The sequence below is a fragment of the Nomascus leucogenys genome, chromosome 20 (assembly GCF_006542625.1).
Source record: "Nomascus leucogenys isolate Asia chromosome 20, Asia_NLE_v1, whole genome shotgun sequence".
Classification (NCBI taxonomy): Eukaryota; Metazoa; Chordata; class Mammalia; order Primates; family Hylobatidae; genus Nomascus; species Nomascus leucogenys.
In genome coordinates, this window is record NC_044400.1 from 9,124,108 (window position 1) to 9,138,566 (window position 14,459).

At 38.3% G+C, this 14,459-nt stretch overlaps 1 protein-coding gene across 3 annotated transcripts in view; it reads right to left on the reverse strand.

Moving 5' to 3' along the window:
- Window positions 1-14,459, reverse strand: part of KYNU (kynureninase) — a 146,681-nt gene that overhangs the window by 112,993 nt on the left and 19,229 nt on the right. For all 3 annotated transcript variants that reach the window (XM_030801228.1, XM_030801229.1, XM_030801230.1), the window contains one exon: window positions 4,493-4,613. In XM_030801228.1, coding sequence (XP_030657088.1) covers window positions 4,493-4,613 — 121 coding nt within the window. The remainder of the gene's footprint in view (window positions 1-4,492; window positions 4,614-14,459) is intronic.

The window sequence follows — 14,459 nt, forward strand, 5'->3', positions numbered from 1 at the left end:
TTCACAGTTTGCCTTAAATAAGTGTAAGTTTTAGAAATCATTTGGTTCTATCATCAGAATGTGTCCCCTTCAAATGCTTATGTTAAAATTTGATCTGCCAATGTGACAGTATTAAGGAGTAGAGTCTTTAGGAGGTGATTCAGTCATAAGGGCAGAGCCCTCATGAATGGGATTAGGACCCTTATAAAAGAGGTGAGAGGCAGGTGTTTGCCTCTTCTGCCACATGAGGATGCAGCAAGAAGCACCATCTTGGAAGCAGAGAGCAGACCTTACCAGACACTAAGTCTGCCAGCACCTTGATCTTGGACTTCCCAGCCTCCAGAACTATAAGAATATTCATTTCCCTTCTCTATAAATTATCCAGACTCAGGTATTTTGTATAGCAGTGGGAACAAACTAAGACAGATCCTAAAATATTTCTAGTTGTACCTCTATTCTTGGCTTTTCCTTAGTATAAGAAATCAAAGATGGTAGCCTTATGAATTACAAAATCAGGCTGCATTATGACAAAATCATTTATTCAATACTTAGATGTGGTAGGCAGTATGTCTGCAATAGGCCATAAAACTGGAGAAGATGGAATCCATGAGCCAAGTGGCATTTCCTACTTTACAGTACTTGGATGGACAGAGATTTGACATCTATATGCCTGTGTAAAATCTTGCTTTGTTAAAGCACTCTAATTTTTATGTTACTATTAAGATTATAATATTTTTTTGAGACTGGGTCTGACTCTCTTGCCCAGGCTGGAGTGCAGTGTCACAATCTCAGCTCACTGCAACCCCCACCTTCCAGGCTCAAGCGATCCTCCCACCTCAACCTCACGAATAGCTGGGACTACAGGCATGTGCCACTACATCCAGCTAAATTTCTTTTGTATATTTTGTAGAGACAGGGTTTTACCATGTTGCCCAAGCTGGTCTCAAACTCCTGAGCTCAAGTGATCTGCCTGCCTTGGCCTCCCAAAGTCCTGGGGTTACAGCCTTGAACCACCGCGCCTGGTCAAGATTATACATTTTTAACATTATCTTTTTCAACCAAGCAACTACTTTCAATGTGCATTACAGTATTTAGTAAATGTGTAATCCTCTTTGACTCAGCGATTCCCATAATCTGCCATTGGTCAAGAAGAAAGGGAGTCACTGACCTGGCTTGAGTATCAGCCAAGAAGTAGAGCAGAAGTGGCATTGAGGGAGGCAAAGAGGAAGCAGTGATCCGACAAAACTTAACACAATAATGGGAGGCCCTGGATCTAGAGGCAACTGAACACATGCAGTGTTTGATTTTAGTACAAAAAAACAAGGCAACAGTCAGAATGAAAACTGAAGAGACCAACAGACCACTGAAGTGGCATGAAGACTACGTGTATGTATGTATGTATGTATGTATGTATGTATGTATGTATGTATTTAAAGACATGGTCTTGCTGTAGCCCAGGCTGGAGTGCAGTGGCACAATCACAGCTTACTGCAGCCTCAACCTTCTGGGTGCAAGTGATCCTCTCACCTCAGCCTCTCAAGTGGCTTGGACTACAGGCATGCATCACCATGCCCAGCTGATTTTTGTATTTTTTGTAGAGTTGAGATCTCACAATGTTGCCCAGGCTGGTCTGGAACTACTGGGCTTTTGTGATCCACCCGCCTCAGCCTCCCAAAGTGCTGGGATTACAGATGGTAGCCACTGCATCCATCCCTTTGTTGCTCAGGCTGGTTTTAATTCCTAGGCTAAAGTGACCCACATTGGCCTCCCAAAGTGCCAGGAATACAGCCATGAGCTATCATGCCTGGTCTGACTACTTTGAACACATCTGAACAAAGAGCAGCCACAGAAAGAAATTTATCTAAACTTAAGCAAAGCCTCCTAAAAATACAGCTGCCACTGACCCATCCTCAGAGGTAGATGGACCTTAGCACCTGGAGGTACAAATTCAGCTGCCATTCATCTCCCTCTTGGGAGCTTCCAGCTAGGAAGGATACTGCCCATTAGCATCATGATGAAAAAGCCCAATGGAAACTTTTATGTTTTCCCATTGAAGCTCTAAAACTCTTCCCTTTAGTCAAGCTGGTATATAAACCCTTACCCATGGCTGTTCAGCAAACTACCCCTTGTAGAATTCTTGTATCAGAGTGTGAAATAAACTTTTCTCCTGTTAACCTGTCTGTTATCAATTAATTGGCAGGCCCTCAATCACTTTGACCTAAGTACTCATTTGGTAGAGAAAAAGTTTCCTCCCAACAGAACTTCAGCTGGAAAAGATCAGAAGTGGGATTTTAAGCTAAATATTTGGGAGGTAAAAAATAATAACGAGCAAACACTTTTGGGATCAGGAACGATGGGTGATGTAGGAAGAAGAGGCATGTGATCAGGCATCCCAAACACCACAGACATTTATGGGCAGGGCCATGATGTTGACTGAGTCACTACAGCTTAAAACAAGAAGACTAAAATAAACAAAGGAAGGATTGAATAGATGTCCATTTGCTTAGAAGTCTTAATTCACTGTACATTGCCTGTAGCATTAAAATATACAACCCTTCTGAATCATCTGTCTAATGAAAACTCAGTAAGAAGGTTTAATTAAAATTATGAAATTTTCCATCATCACAAGGTGAAACATAAAAGACAAAACAATAGAAGAGCATGAGGTGCTTTCCTGAAATACAACTTTAAAGTCTTGAAAATAATCAACCGGTTTCTTACTTAAGTAGGATGACCATAAGGATCTGAATAGAATAGCAGGGCAGAACATATTTTAAATGCTTAGAGGATAAAAACTCACAACCTTGCTGCATGAATATCCAAGAGGCAAGGACACTCTATAAAGTTCAAATTCATTCAATCTAATTATCTGCCCTCTCTTACATTAAGGCCAAAAATGAATATTAACCATTTTTATTAACTATGACCCCCATTCATTAAATACTAAAACCTGCTCGAGAAAATGTGGTGGTATGTATTTTGCAAATTATGCATTAAAGTTACGCAGATAAAGTTATAACATGATTAATAAATTATATAAACTATCATTCTTACATCAAGTTGTGAAATTACATTCTTAATCACTAAAATTAAGAACTTCAGTGTTATCTAATAGCCATAGTTGTAATCATTTGCACAGTGTAAGCTAAACATTATTTATTTATTTATTTTATTGAAACAGAGTCGCCCAGGCTGGAGTGCAGTGGCACAATCTCTGCTCACTGCAAACTCTGCCTCCCGGGTTCAAGCAATTCTCTTGCCTTAGCCTCCTCAATAGCTGGGATTACAGGCACCTGCCACCACGCCAGGCTAATTTTTATATTTTTAGTAGAGAAGAGGTTTCACCATGTTGGTCAGGCTGGTCTCAAACTGCTGACCTCAGGAGATCCATCCATGTCGGCTTCCCAAAGTGTTGGGATTACAGGCCTGAGCCACCATTCCTGGCCTAATTTTTGTATTTTTTTAGTAGAGATGAGGTCTCACCACGTTGGCCAGGCTGGTCTCAAACTCTTGACCTCAAGTGATCTGCCCACCTTGGCCTCCCAAAGTGCTGCAATTACAGATATGAGCCACTGTGACTGGCCTACTAAACTTTAAAGAATGGATATTGTTCCCAATTTGAAAACCAGTAGCATGAAGAATGAAGAAAGGTAAAGAATGTACTCTGAGTTTCTATGACAGCCAAATGTTTTTCCTCTGAAATTCTATTTGATTTGGTTTCATCTTTCTGAAACGTTTTCCTAACTGTCAAGTTTGGCTCATCTTCATATTGATTTTTCGGTTTCAAATAATCAGAAAATATTTAAAAAGTATTTCTGGTTATCATAAAAATAAGTGTTGATAATTTAGCCTAATCATGAAGAAATCAAGCTTTGGAACATTAACTCCTCCATTATTAAAGAAATAAAATAAAATGATTACATGTGGTTTAGAGATGTCAATACAGGAGAGGAACTTAAATGTTTAAATCTTGTTAAAGTTTTAGCCCTGATTCTGCCACTAACTTGCTATGTCACCTTATTCTGATCCTCAGTTATTTCATCAATCAAATGAGACTACTGAGCAGCTAAGGTTTCTCTGTATCCATGGATTCCCTCACTATGGATTCAACCAACTAAGGATCAAAAATATTTGGGGAAAAAAATGGATGGCTGCATATATACTAAACATGTACAGACTTTTTTTTCTCATCACTATTCCCTAAACAATACAGTATAACAGCTATTTACATGATATTTATACTGTATTAGGTATTATAAGTAATCTAGAGATTATTTAAAGTATATGGCATAGGCCTAGGTTCTTTGGAAATATGATGCCATTTGTATATAAGGGACTTGACCATTGTGGATTTTGGAATGATAGGGAGGCCCTGGAACTAATCCTCCACAGATACCAAGGGATGACTGTACTAGGATTCTATTACACATTTTTCCAAATATTAGACAACCTAATGTGATTTTGTAAATTTTTGTATGAGATGTAGAGTAGTAGCTTTTAAACTAATACTTACATTTTGGCCCACTTATCTAGTTCTTCTTCAAGATATGTTTTCACCATTTTTGGTTGAAGGCCAAGAGAATTTCCCAAGAAATAGATGGCATTTTCATCCTTATTCACTAATGATAAATCAACTGAAACAGAAGAAATGTCAAAACAAAAGCTTTTTCAGTATGGTATTGATAAGCCAGTACAAATAATTAATATAATCAACTCTAAGAAGGATAAAAAGTAATTAAAAATTACTCCCAAGGATGACATCAGATCCTCTAAAAAATAATTAGCTTTTGCATTTACATTTTAAAAGATAATTTAAACCTATACAGGCTATTATGAAGATCTCTCATATTTACTGTTCTCCATGAGGAAATCTAAATTAGCAACTACTTCCAATCATGAATTGCCAAAGCATTAGAAAAGAGTTAAAAACAAATGTTTTTAATTAGGAAATACATCAGCCTATCTAATTGTATAAGAAGATTACCAGAATTTAGTCAAGTACTAACACTGTACTAATTTGTGTTGTAGACATGGCAATTTTTTTAAAAATGCAAATAATTATTTATATAACTAAAGTAGATATACTGGATCTATGTGTTTTTTTCATTCTATATCCGTACACACGTACACACAGTACTAACATATGTATAAGCAAAGATTATTTTCTATATCTACTTCTTATTCATATAAATCAAACTTTGATGATTTTTATCCTACAGTTTACCCACTGCAAACAAACCAATCCATGTACTTAAGATGCAGTCCAGAAAGTCACAAGTTTACAATCACAATTGTAAACTACTGAGTTTTCTCTTATATCTTAGGGGAAAAAAACCTAAGCTTCTCGTTTATATTTCACTGGAATCATTAAGTTGGTCATTTACTGGAATCATTATGTTGGTCTTTACTTCAGACTACTTAATTAAACCTTTGAAGACTTTTTAAAGACATACCATCTATTTCAACCTGATCTCTTTTATAGATATTGTTTTTCATTGGCATCTTTTAAGCCTGACCAATAAAAGATACGTACATATTGTTTACACATGTGTGCCAGAAGAGTCCTCTTGGTTAAGGTATCCATTATTTCCTGGACCTAGGATTAGATATGCCTCCCCATTTCCCATCCTAAAGGTTATCATGTCAGCCAGGCACTGTGGCCCATGCCTGTAATCCCGGCACTTTTGGAGGCAAAATCGGGAGGATCACTTGAGCCCAGGAGTTCAAGACAAGCCTGGGCAACACAGCAAGACTCCATCTCTATTTAATTTATTTTTTTTAAATAAAAGGTCATCATATCAATGGTTCTTGTCACATTGGACATTACTGGTAATCTCCTTATAGCTTGAGTCCAAGTTTAGTGGCTTTGGGATTATATCCACAGTTTTCATGGCTCCTATGCTTTCTCTACACAACCCTTGAGAATATGGGAGCTCTAGGTTCATCCATAGTTCCCAGTCCTTCAGTGCCAGCTGCTAACTCTTGCACAATTCAATGTCGTGTGGATTCTGTTGGACATCTTGTTTAGTATTTAATGCTTATGAAGTGGGAGAGGGTCCCCTTTCTGAAGCATTTATTGTATTTACCATTTTTTCCCAAAGGCAAGTCAGGATTAACGTACACCAGCTATTCTTGTTTTTAGGATTATTTTCTGTCTCCTGTACTGACAACTTTTTTAGCATATTGTGAGTTTAGTGCTATGCTAAAACATTTATTGTAGAAATTATGATATTATTACATTTTTCTTTAAAGTAGGTGTTGCCAATTAGGGCATACATTTTTTGCAGTTTCTCAATGGTCCTCTTGGTTTTCTCTCTCACTTCAATGGCCTTTTCACAAAGGCCACGGAGCTTACTAGAACTATCCTTTTCAAAGTGAACTGCTCGATTAACACATGTCCTGTTAGTAAATCCCAAAATTTTGGTTAAGTCACAATGCTTCAAGACCGCAGTTCACTCTTCTTGTAGGTATTGTTTTCCAACTCTTTCTTTTAGTGCCTTTGCTTCTTATTCCCTGGAACGTCTTCCTCCATTGAATTTAGCCTGATCTTATTAGGGGGAGGAAAAGGGGGGTAAGGTGTCTCAATTTCTTCCTCTTAATCCATACTGTCCAGAGTTACTCTGAGAAAACACTGAGAGGTGTCATGATGTGGGGATCCTGTGGGTTCATGTTCAGATCAGATCATTTGCTGCATTTGTTCTGTTAATACCCAGCAGGCAGGATCTTTAATGAATACCCTTGTTTTAAGCAAGGCAGGGCAAACTTTTTCTGTAAAAAGCCAGAAAGTAAATATTTCAGGCTTTCCAGGCCATACAGTCTCTGCTGCAATTCCTCTTTTTTGTTATGATACGATAAAAAAAGCCATAGATAATTAAAAAATAAATGTGGCAGTGATCCTAAAAACTTTATTCCAAAAAGAAGGCAGAGATTTTTTGAGCCTTTTCTTAGGGTCACACTTCAAATTCTGGCACAGATTGGGCATGTTAAAAGAGTTCATCAGTTCCCCCTATCAGCCAAGTCTCCACATTCAGTAAATCCTCCTTGAGCTGGGAATACTTGCTTCATGTAACAAGCCCCCCCTAGTTTACTAGGGCTTCTAGAACTAAGGCTTCTGGGTAGCTTAAACATAAATTTATTGTCTTACAATTTTGCAGGCTTTAAGTCCAAAATCAAGCGTTGGCAAGGTTGATTCCTTTCAAGCACTGTGACGGAAGAATATGTTCTAGGCCTCTCTGCCTGGCTTATAGATGGCCATCTCTTGTGTGTTTGGCGTTCTCCCAGTATGCCTGTGTGTTTCCCGATTTCCCCCTTTTATAAGAACATCACAACATATTGAACTAGGGCCCACTCTAATGATCTCATTTTAACTTGATTATTTTTGTAAGGACAGTATTAGGCATAGGTGGTTAGGCTGTCAACACATGAATTTTTAGGGAACGTAATTCCACCCATAGCAATTTGCTTAAAGGTTCACTTGACTTCAAACTTGTTTATGAGCTCCAGATTTTCAGCTTTTAACAAGCAGGGCTTGCTCCAGTTAGTCCTTAGGTCAACAGTGTTAGAGCCATTCTTCTGGAATGCTCCTTTCTTTGAAAAGGCTACAGTATGATTGCTATAAAGCTCATGGTTCTGAAAACTCACTTGATTGCTTGAGGAGCATTTTAGTGCATCAAAAATGTCCACCACTGTGGACCTTATGAGCTTACTCTTTCAGTTTATATGAAGCTTAACCTAGGAACTAGTTTCAAAATATCAATATCACTTCAGATTTAAATCTTCTCCCCAGCCCTAGCTCATGCTTGACTTAAGTTCAGGAAACTGCAGTTTGGAACAAAGGAACGTGTCTATTAACAATTTGTTTTCTTGTTCCTCACTGCTGCTGCTTCTAATTCCTCCAATGGAGTGGAAAAAGAAAGGCAAGAAAATCTTAGTCCAGCTTTGGTGCTTTTTGGTTACCTCTTTCCCTTATGAAGTATTTTTTCTGAGTTCATAAAAATCTCCTTCCCACTGGAGACCTCCAATCTCCAGTTTCCTGAAGTAGTTAATGAATACTTAAGCTGATGTCTCACAATCTGCTCGCTACCACCACTTCCCACTTCATACAATATATTTCTAGAATATTTATGCAAAAAATTACCACAACCCAACAAGCAGACTTCTCAGGTATGACCCTTTTGCAGTATATTTTTGTTATAGGAGTTATTAAGAAATTATTTTAGGCAGATAGAGATGAAAACGGGTCCTTGGGAACTTTTTGTTTCTTTTAAAGCAGCTCCAGAAATGTTTCTTGTCTAACAGGAAAGCCCCGGCTCTTAGAGCCTGCAGGCAAGCTTTAATATGCAAATGAAGGCCATTAGAAACTGGGTCCACCAAACATGGTGATTTCCCTTGTCTTCCTCTTGTCCCCGCATGTGCCTGGCAACATGGCCACCCTCACATATCCCCACAACTGGTCTCTAACACAATCAGAACACACACAACATTTATTCATAAAGTTCACCATCTTATATGGACATAGTTCATGTTGCCCCAAGATAATGACAATAATAACATCAAAGAGCACTGATCACAGATTACTATTATAGATATAATAATGAAAAAGTTTGAAATATTGTGAGAATTGCCAAAATGTGCTACAGAAACATAAAGGGAGCACATGCTCTTGGAAAAATGATGGCTATAGACTTGCTGGAATTGGAGTTGCCACTAACTTTTAATTTGTAAAAAATGCAGTATCTGTGAAGCACTCTAAAGAAGAATGCAGAGCTCCCCAGGTATGGGCAGTTTTCCAATCAGGAAAACAGGTGAGGTGCTCAAGACGGATGACTAGAAGTAGCTAGTGTATGCTGCTCTCATGGAGAGAAAACAAAGTGGTGAGTAAATCCTACGTCTTCAAGTAGATCATCTAAGAGGTCATCTTGGTATTCAACAAGAAAGCAAGAGGACCTACAGAGAAGAGAGGAGCAAAGCCAAGGACTTGCCCACCTGGGACCAGTATAGAGGTGGGGAAAGCTCCCTAAAGTCAGGAAAGGGTTGATGAGTGAGAGTTCCCAGGGGATCCAAACTTCTGCCATGGACCTTCGCAAACCTGGGTATGGGAGAAGCCCTTGACCTCAGTGGAACTCCAAATCAACACAGAGACCAGCCTGGAGTCTTTGCAGTGGTACCACTTAAGCCCTGTGGAGCCGCACAGGCCTTGGATCCCTGAGCAGCTAGACATCAGCTGCCATAGCCTCAATAGAGGCTACTGTAATGGTGCCAAGGAGTGGCCAGACTGCCTAAGCCAACAACAATAAAACAGGTCAAAGAAGGGCAATACATAATGATAAAGGGTTCAATTCAACAAGAACACTAAACTATCCTAAATATACACATAGCAAACACTGGAGCACCCAGATTCATAAAACAAGTACTTCTAGACCTATGAAAAGACTTAGATGGTTAACAATACTAGTAGGGGATTTCAACACCCCACTGACAGCATTAGACAGATCATCAAGTCAGAAAACTAACAAAGACATTTTGGACTTCAATTCAACACTTAACCAATGGGACCTAATAGACATCTACAAAACATTCCACCCATCAACCACAGATTATACATTCTTCTCGTCTGTGAACAGAGCATACTCTATGATTGACCATATGCTTGGAGATAAAGCAAGACTCAATAAATTCAAAAAATTGAAGTCATATCAGCCATACTTTCAGACCACAGTGGAATAAAAGTAGAAATCATTACCAAGAAGATCTCTCAGAAGTACACTATTACATAGAAATTAAGCAACTTACTCCTGAATGACTTTGGGGTAAACAATGAAATTAAGGCAGATATCAAAAAATTATTTGAAATAAATGAAAACAGAGACACAACCAACATGTCAAAATCTCTGAGATGCAGCAAACACAGTGTTATGAGGAAAATTTATAGGGCTAAGCACCTACATCAATAAGTTAGAAAGATCTGCAATTCACAATTTAGCAACACACCAAGAGGAAATAGAAAAGCAAGAACAAACTAACCCCAATGCTAGTAGAATAAATAACTGAAATCAAAGGAGAAAAGAATGAAATCAAGTACAAAGTATTCATAAAAAGATCAATGAAACCAAAAGCTGTTTCTTTAAAAAGACAAACAAGATCAGCAGACTACTATCTAGATTAAAAAGAAAAAAATAAAGATGATTCAAATATGCACAGTCAGAAACAACAAAGATGACATACAACTAATCCTGTAGAAACACAAAAGATCCTGCCAGGAGTGGTGGCTCACGCATGTAATGCCAGCACTTTGGGAAGCTGAGGATGATGTATCATGAGGTCAGGAGATCGAGACCATCCTGGCTAACATGGTGAAACCCCGTCTCTGCTAAAAGTACAAAAAAATTAGCCAGGCGTGGTGATGGGCACCTGTAGTCCCAGCTTCTCGGGAGACTGAGGCAGATGAATGGTGTGAACCCGGGAGACAGAGCTTGCAATGAGCTGAGATCATGCCACTGCACTCCAGCCTGGGTGACAAAGCGAGACTCCATCTCAAAGAAACAAGAAAAAAAAAAGAAATACAAAAGATCCTGGCTGGGCGCTGTGGCTCATGCCTGTAATCCCAGCACTTTGGGAGGCCAAGGTGGGTGGATCACCTGAGGTCCGGAGTTCAAGACCAGCCTGACCAACATGGAGAAACTCTGTCTCTACTAAAAATACAAAATTAGCTGGGCATGGTGGCATATGCCTGTAATCCCAGCTACTTGGGAGGCTGAGGCAAGAGAATCGCTTGAACCTCGGAGGTGGAGGTTGCAGTGAGCCGAGATCGCACCATTGCACTCCAGCCTGGGCAACAAGAGCGAAACTCCATCTCAAAAAAAAAAAAAAAAAATACAAAAGATCCTTACAGACTCTTATGAACACTTTATCCATGAAAACTAGACAATCTGAAGGAAATACATAAATTCCTGGAAAGATACAACCTCCCAAGACTAAACCAGGTAGAAACTAAGACCCTGAACATTCCAACAGAGTTTCAACTTGAATCAGTCATAACATCTTACCAACCAAAAAAAGTCCTGTGCCAGATGAATTCACAGCCAAATTCTATCAGACTTACAAAGAAGAGCTGGTACCAACACTGCTGAAACTATCCCAAAAAATTAAGGAGGGGGTGACTCCTCCCCGACTCATTCTAGGAAGCCAGTATCACTCGACACCAAAATCTGCCAAAGAAATAACAACAACAACCACCACAAAATTACAGGTCAATATCCCCATAGAAGCAAAAATCATCAACAAAATACTAGCAAACCAAATCCAGAAGCACATGAAAAGGTAATTTCACCACATTCAAGTAGGTTTTATTCCTGGGATGCAGGGTTGATTCAACACATGTAAATCTGTAAATGTGATTCAGTATGTAAAGATAATTGAGAACAAAAACCATATGATCATGTCAACCGACATAGAAAAAGCTTTCAGTAAAATCCAATATCCCTTCATGATAAAAACTCTCAACAAACTAGGCATCAAAGGAACATACCTCAATATAATAAGAGCGATCTATGACAAACCCACAGCCAACACCATACTGAATGAATAAAAGCTGGAGGCATTCTCCTTAAGAACTGGAACAAGTCAAAGATATCTCCCACTCCTACTCAATATAGTACTGGAAATCTTAGCCAGGGCGGTCAGTTAAGAGAAAGAAAGAAAAGGAATCTAAATAGAAAAAAAATTATCTATCTTTACTAATGATAAGATTCTATACCTAGAAAACCCTAAAGACTCCATCAAAATTCTAGAACTGCTACACAATTTCAGTAAAGTTTCAGAATACAAAATCAACATTAAAAAATCAGGAGCATTTCTATATGCCAAGAATGTTCAAGCTGAGAGCCAAATCAATAATACAATCCCACTTGCAACAGCCAAAAAATAGTAAAACACTAAGAAATATATCTAACCAAGGAGGTGAAAGCTCTCTACAAGGAGAAATCCAAAGTACTGCTCAAAGAAAAATTATAGATGACACAAATAGAAAAACATTCCATACGCATGGATTGGAAGAATCAATATCATGAAAACCACCATATTGCACAAAGCAATTTATAGATTCAAAGCTATTCCTATCAAACTACCAATGTCATTTCTCACAGAAATAGAAAAATTATTCTAAAATTCATATGTGACCAACAAAGAGCCTGAATAGCCAAAGCAATCCTAAGCAAAAAGAACAAGGCTGATGGCATCACATTACCTGACTTCAAACTACAAGGCTACAATAACCAAAACAGCATGGTACTGGGACCAAAACATATACATAGACCAATAGAACAGGATACAGAACCCAGAATAAAGCCACACATCTACAACAGTCTAATCTTTAACAAAGTTGACAAAAACAAGCAATGGGGTAAGAACTCTTATTCAATAGGTGGTGCTGGGATAACCAGCCAGCAATATGCAGAAGAATGGAACTGGACCCCTACCTTTCAAAAAATACAATTATTGACTCAAGATGGATAAGACTAAAATGTAAGACCTAAAATTATAAAATTCTTAGAAGAAAACCTAGGAAATATCATACTGGACAGTGGCTTTGTCAAAGGATTTGTGACTGAGTCCTCAATAGCAATTGCAAAAACCCCCCAAACTGACAAGTGGAACCTAATTAAACTAAAAAGCTTCTGCACAGCAAAAGAAACTATCAGCAGAGTAAATAGACAACCTACAGAATGGGAGAAGATATTCACAAACTATGTCTTGCAAATATTTAATATCCAGAATCTATAAGGAATTTAAGCAATTCAACAAGTGAGAAACAAATAACCCCATTAAAAAATGGACAAAGAATGGAGGCAGAGGTGGGGGGGATCACGAGGTCAGGAGATTGAGACCATCCTGGCTAACATGGTGAAACCTCGTCTCTACTAAAAATACAAAAAATTAGCCAGGTTTGGTGGCAGAGGCCTGTAGTCCCAGCTACTTGGGAGGCTGAAGCAGGAGAATCACTTGAATCTGGGAGGTGGAGGTTGCAGTGTGCTGAGATCACACTACTGCACTCCAGCCTGGGAGACAGAGCGAGACTCCGTCTCAAAAAAAAAAAAAAAAAAAAAGGGCAAAGAACATGAATAGACACTTCTCAAAAGAAAACATACATACAGCCAACAAATATATGAAAAAGTGCTACACATCATTAATCGTTAATGAAATGCAAATCAAAACCACAATGAGATACCATCTCACACCAGTCAGAATGGCTATTATTGAAAAGTCAAAAAATAACAAATGGTGACAAGGTTGCAAAGAAATAAAACACTTATACATCGTTGGTGGGAATGTAAATTAGTTCAGCCACTGTGGAAAGCAGTGAGGAGATTTCTCAAAGAATTTAAAATAGAACTACCATTTGACCCAGCCATCCCATTACCAAGTATATACCTAAAGAAAAATACATTGTTCTACTAGGAAAACACAAGCATTTGTAGATTCATTGCAGAACTATTCATAAAAGCAAAGCTATGAAATTATTCTAGATGTCCTTCAATGGTGGATTGGATAAAGAACATGTGGTACAAATACACCAAGGAATGCTACATAGCCATAAAAAGAAGGCAATCATGTCCTTTTCAACAACATAGATGCAGCTAGGGGCCATTATCTTAAATGAATTAATGCGTGATCAGAGAACTGCATACTGTATGTTCTCATTTTGAAGTGGGAGCGAACATTTGGTACATATAGCTATAAAGGGAGGAACGATACTACCTACAGGGTACAATGTTCACTACTTGGGTAACAGGATCATTTGTACTAAAAACCTTGGCATCATGCAATTTACCCATATAACAAACTTGCACGTGTACCCCCGAACCTAAAATAAAAGTTGAAATTAAAAAAATAATAATACAAACAGCAAAGTGCAGTAAAGTGAGTTATGCCTGTATGTCCCTTTAATATATTCATTGCTGGCATCCCAATAAAGCTAATTTTAATCTGAATTGCAACTATGTTAAAGTCTTTGTGTAAAGGCTTATATCTTCTACAGATATAGATTACCTATCATAATGACTTCCACAAAAAAAAAACAACTTGATTTGTGTTTGGAACATCCTACTAATAGCATCAACATTAGCCATACGCGACCACAATTGTAAATACATTGTTAGATAGTCTGTGTTTGAAAGAGACAAACTGCCATTCATGTTAATATCATACATATATTGATATGTTACTTTTAAAACTGGTCATAATAATATTCCTAAAACAATTTTTTTAATTATATAATTAGGAAAGAGATCATTTTGGCCGGGCGCGGTGGCTCATGCCTGTAATCCCAGCACTTTGGGCGGCTGAGGTGGGTGGATCACGAGGTCAGGAGATGGAGACCACCCTGGCTAACATGGTGAAACCCTGTCTCTACTAAAAATACAAAAAATTAGCCAGGTGTGGTGGTGGGTGCCTGTGGTCCCAGCTACTTGGAAGGCTGAGGC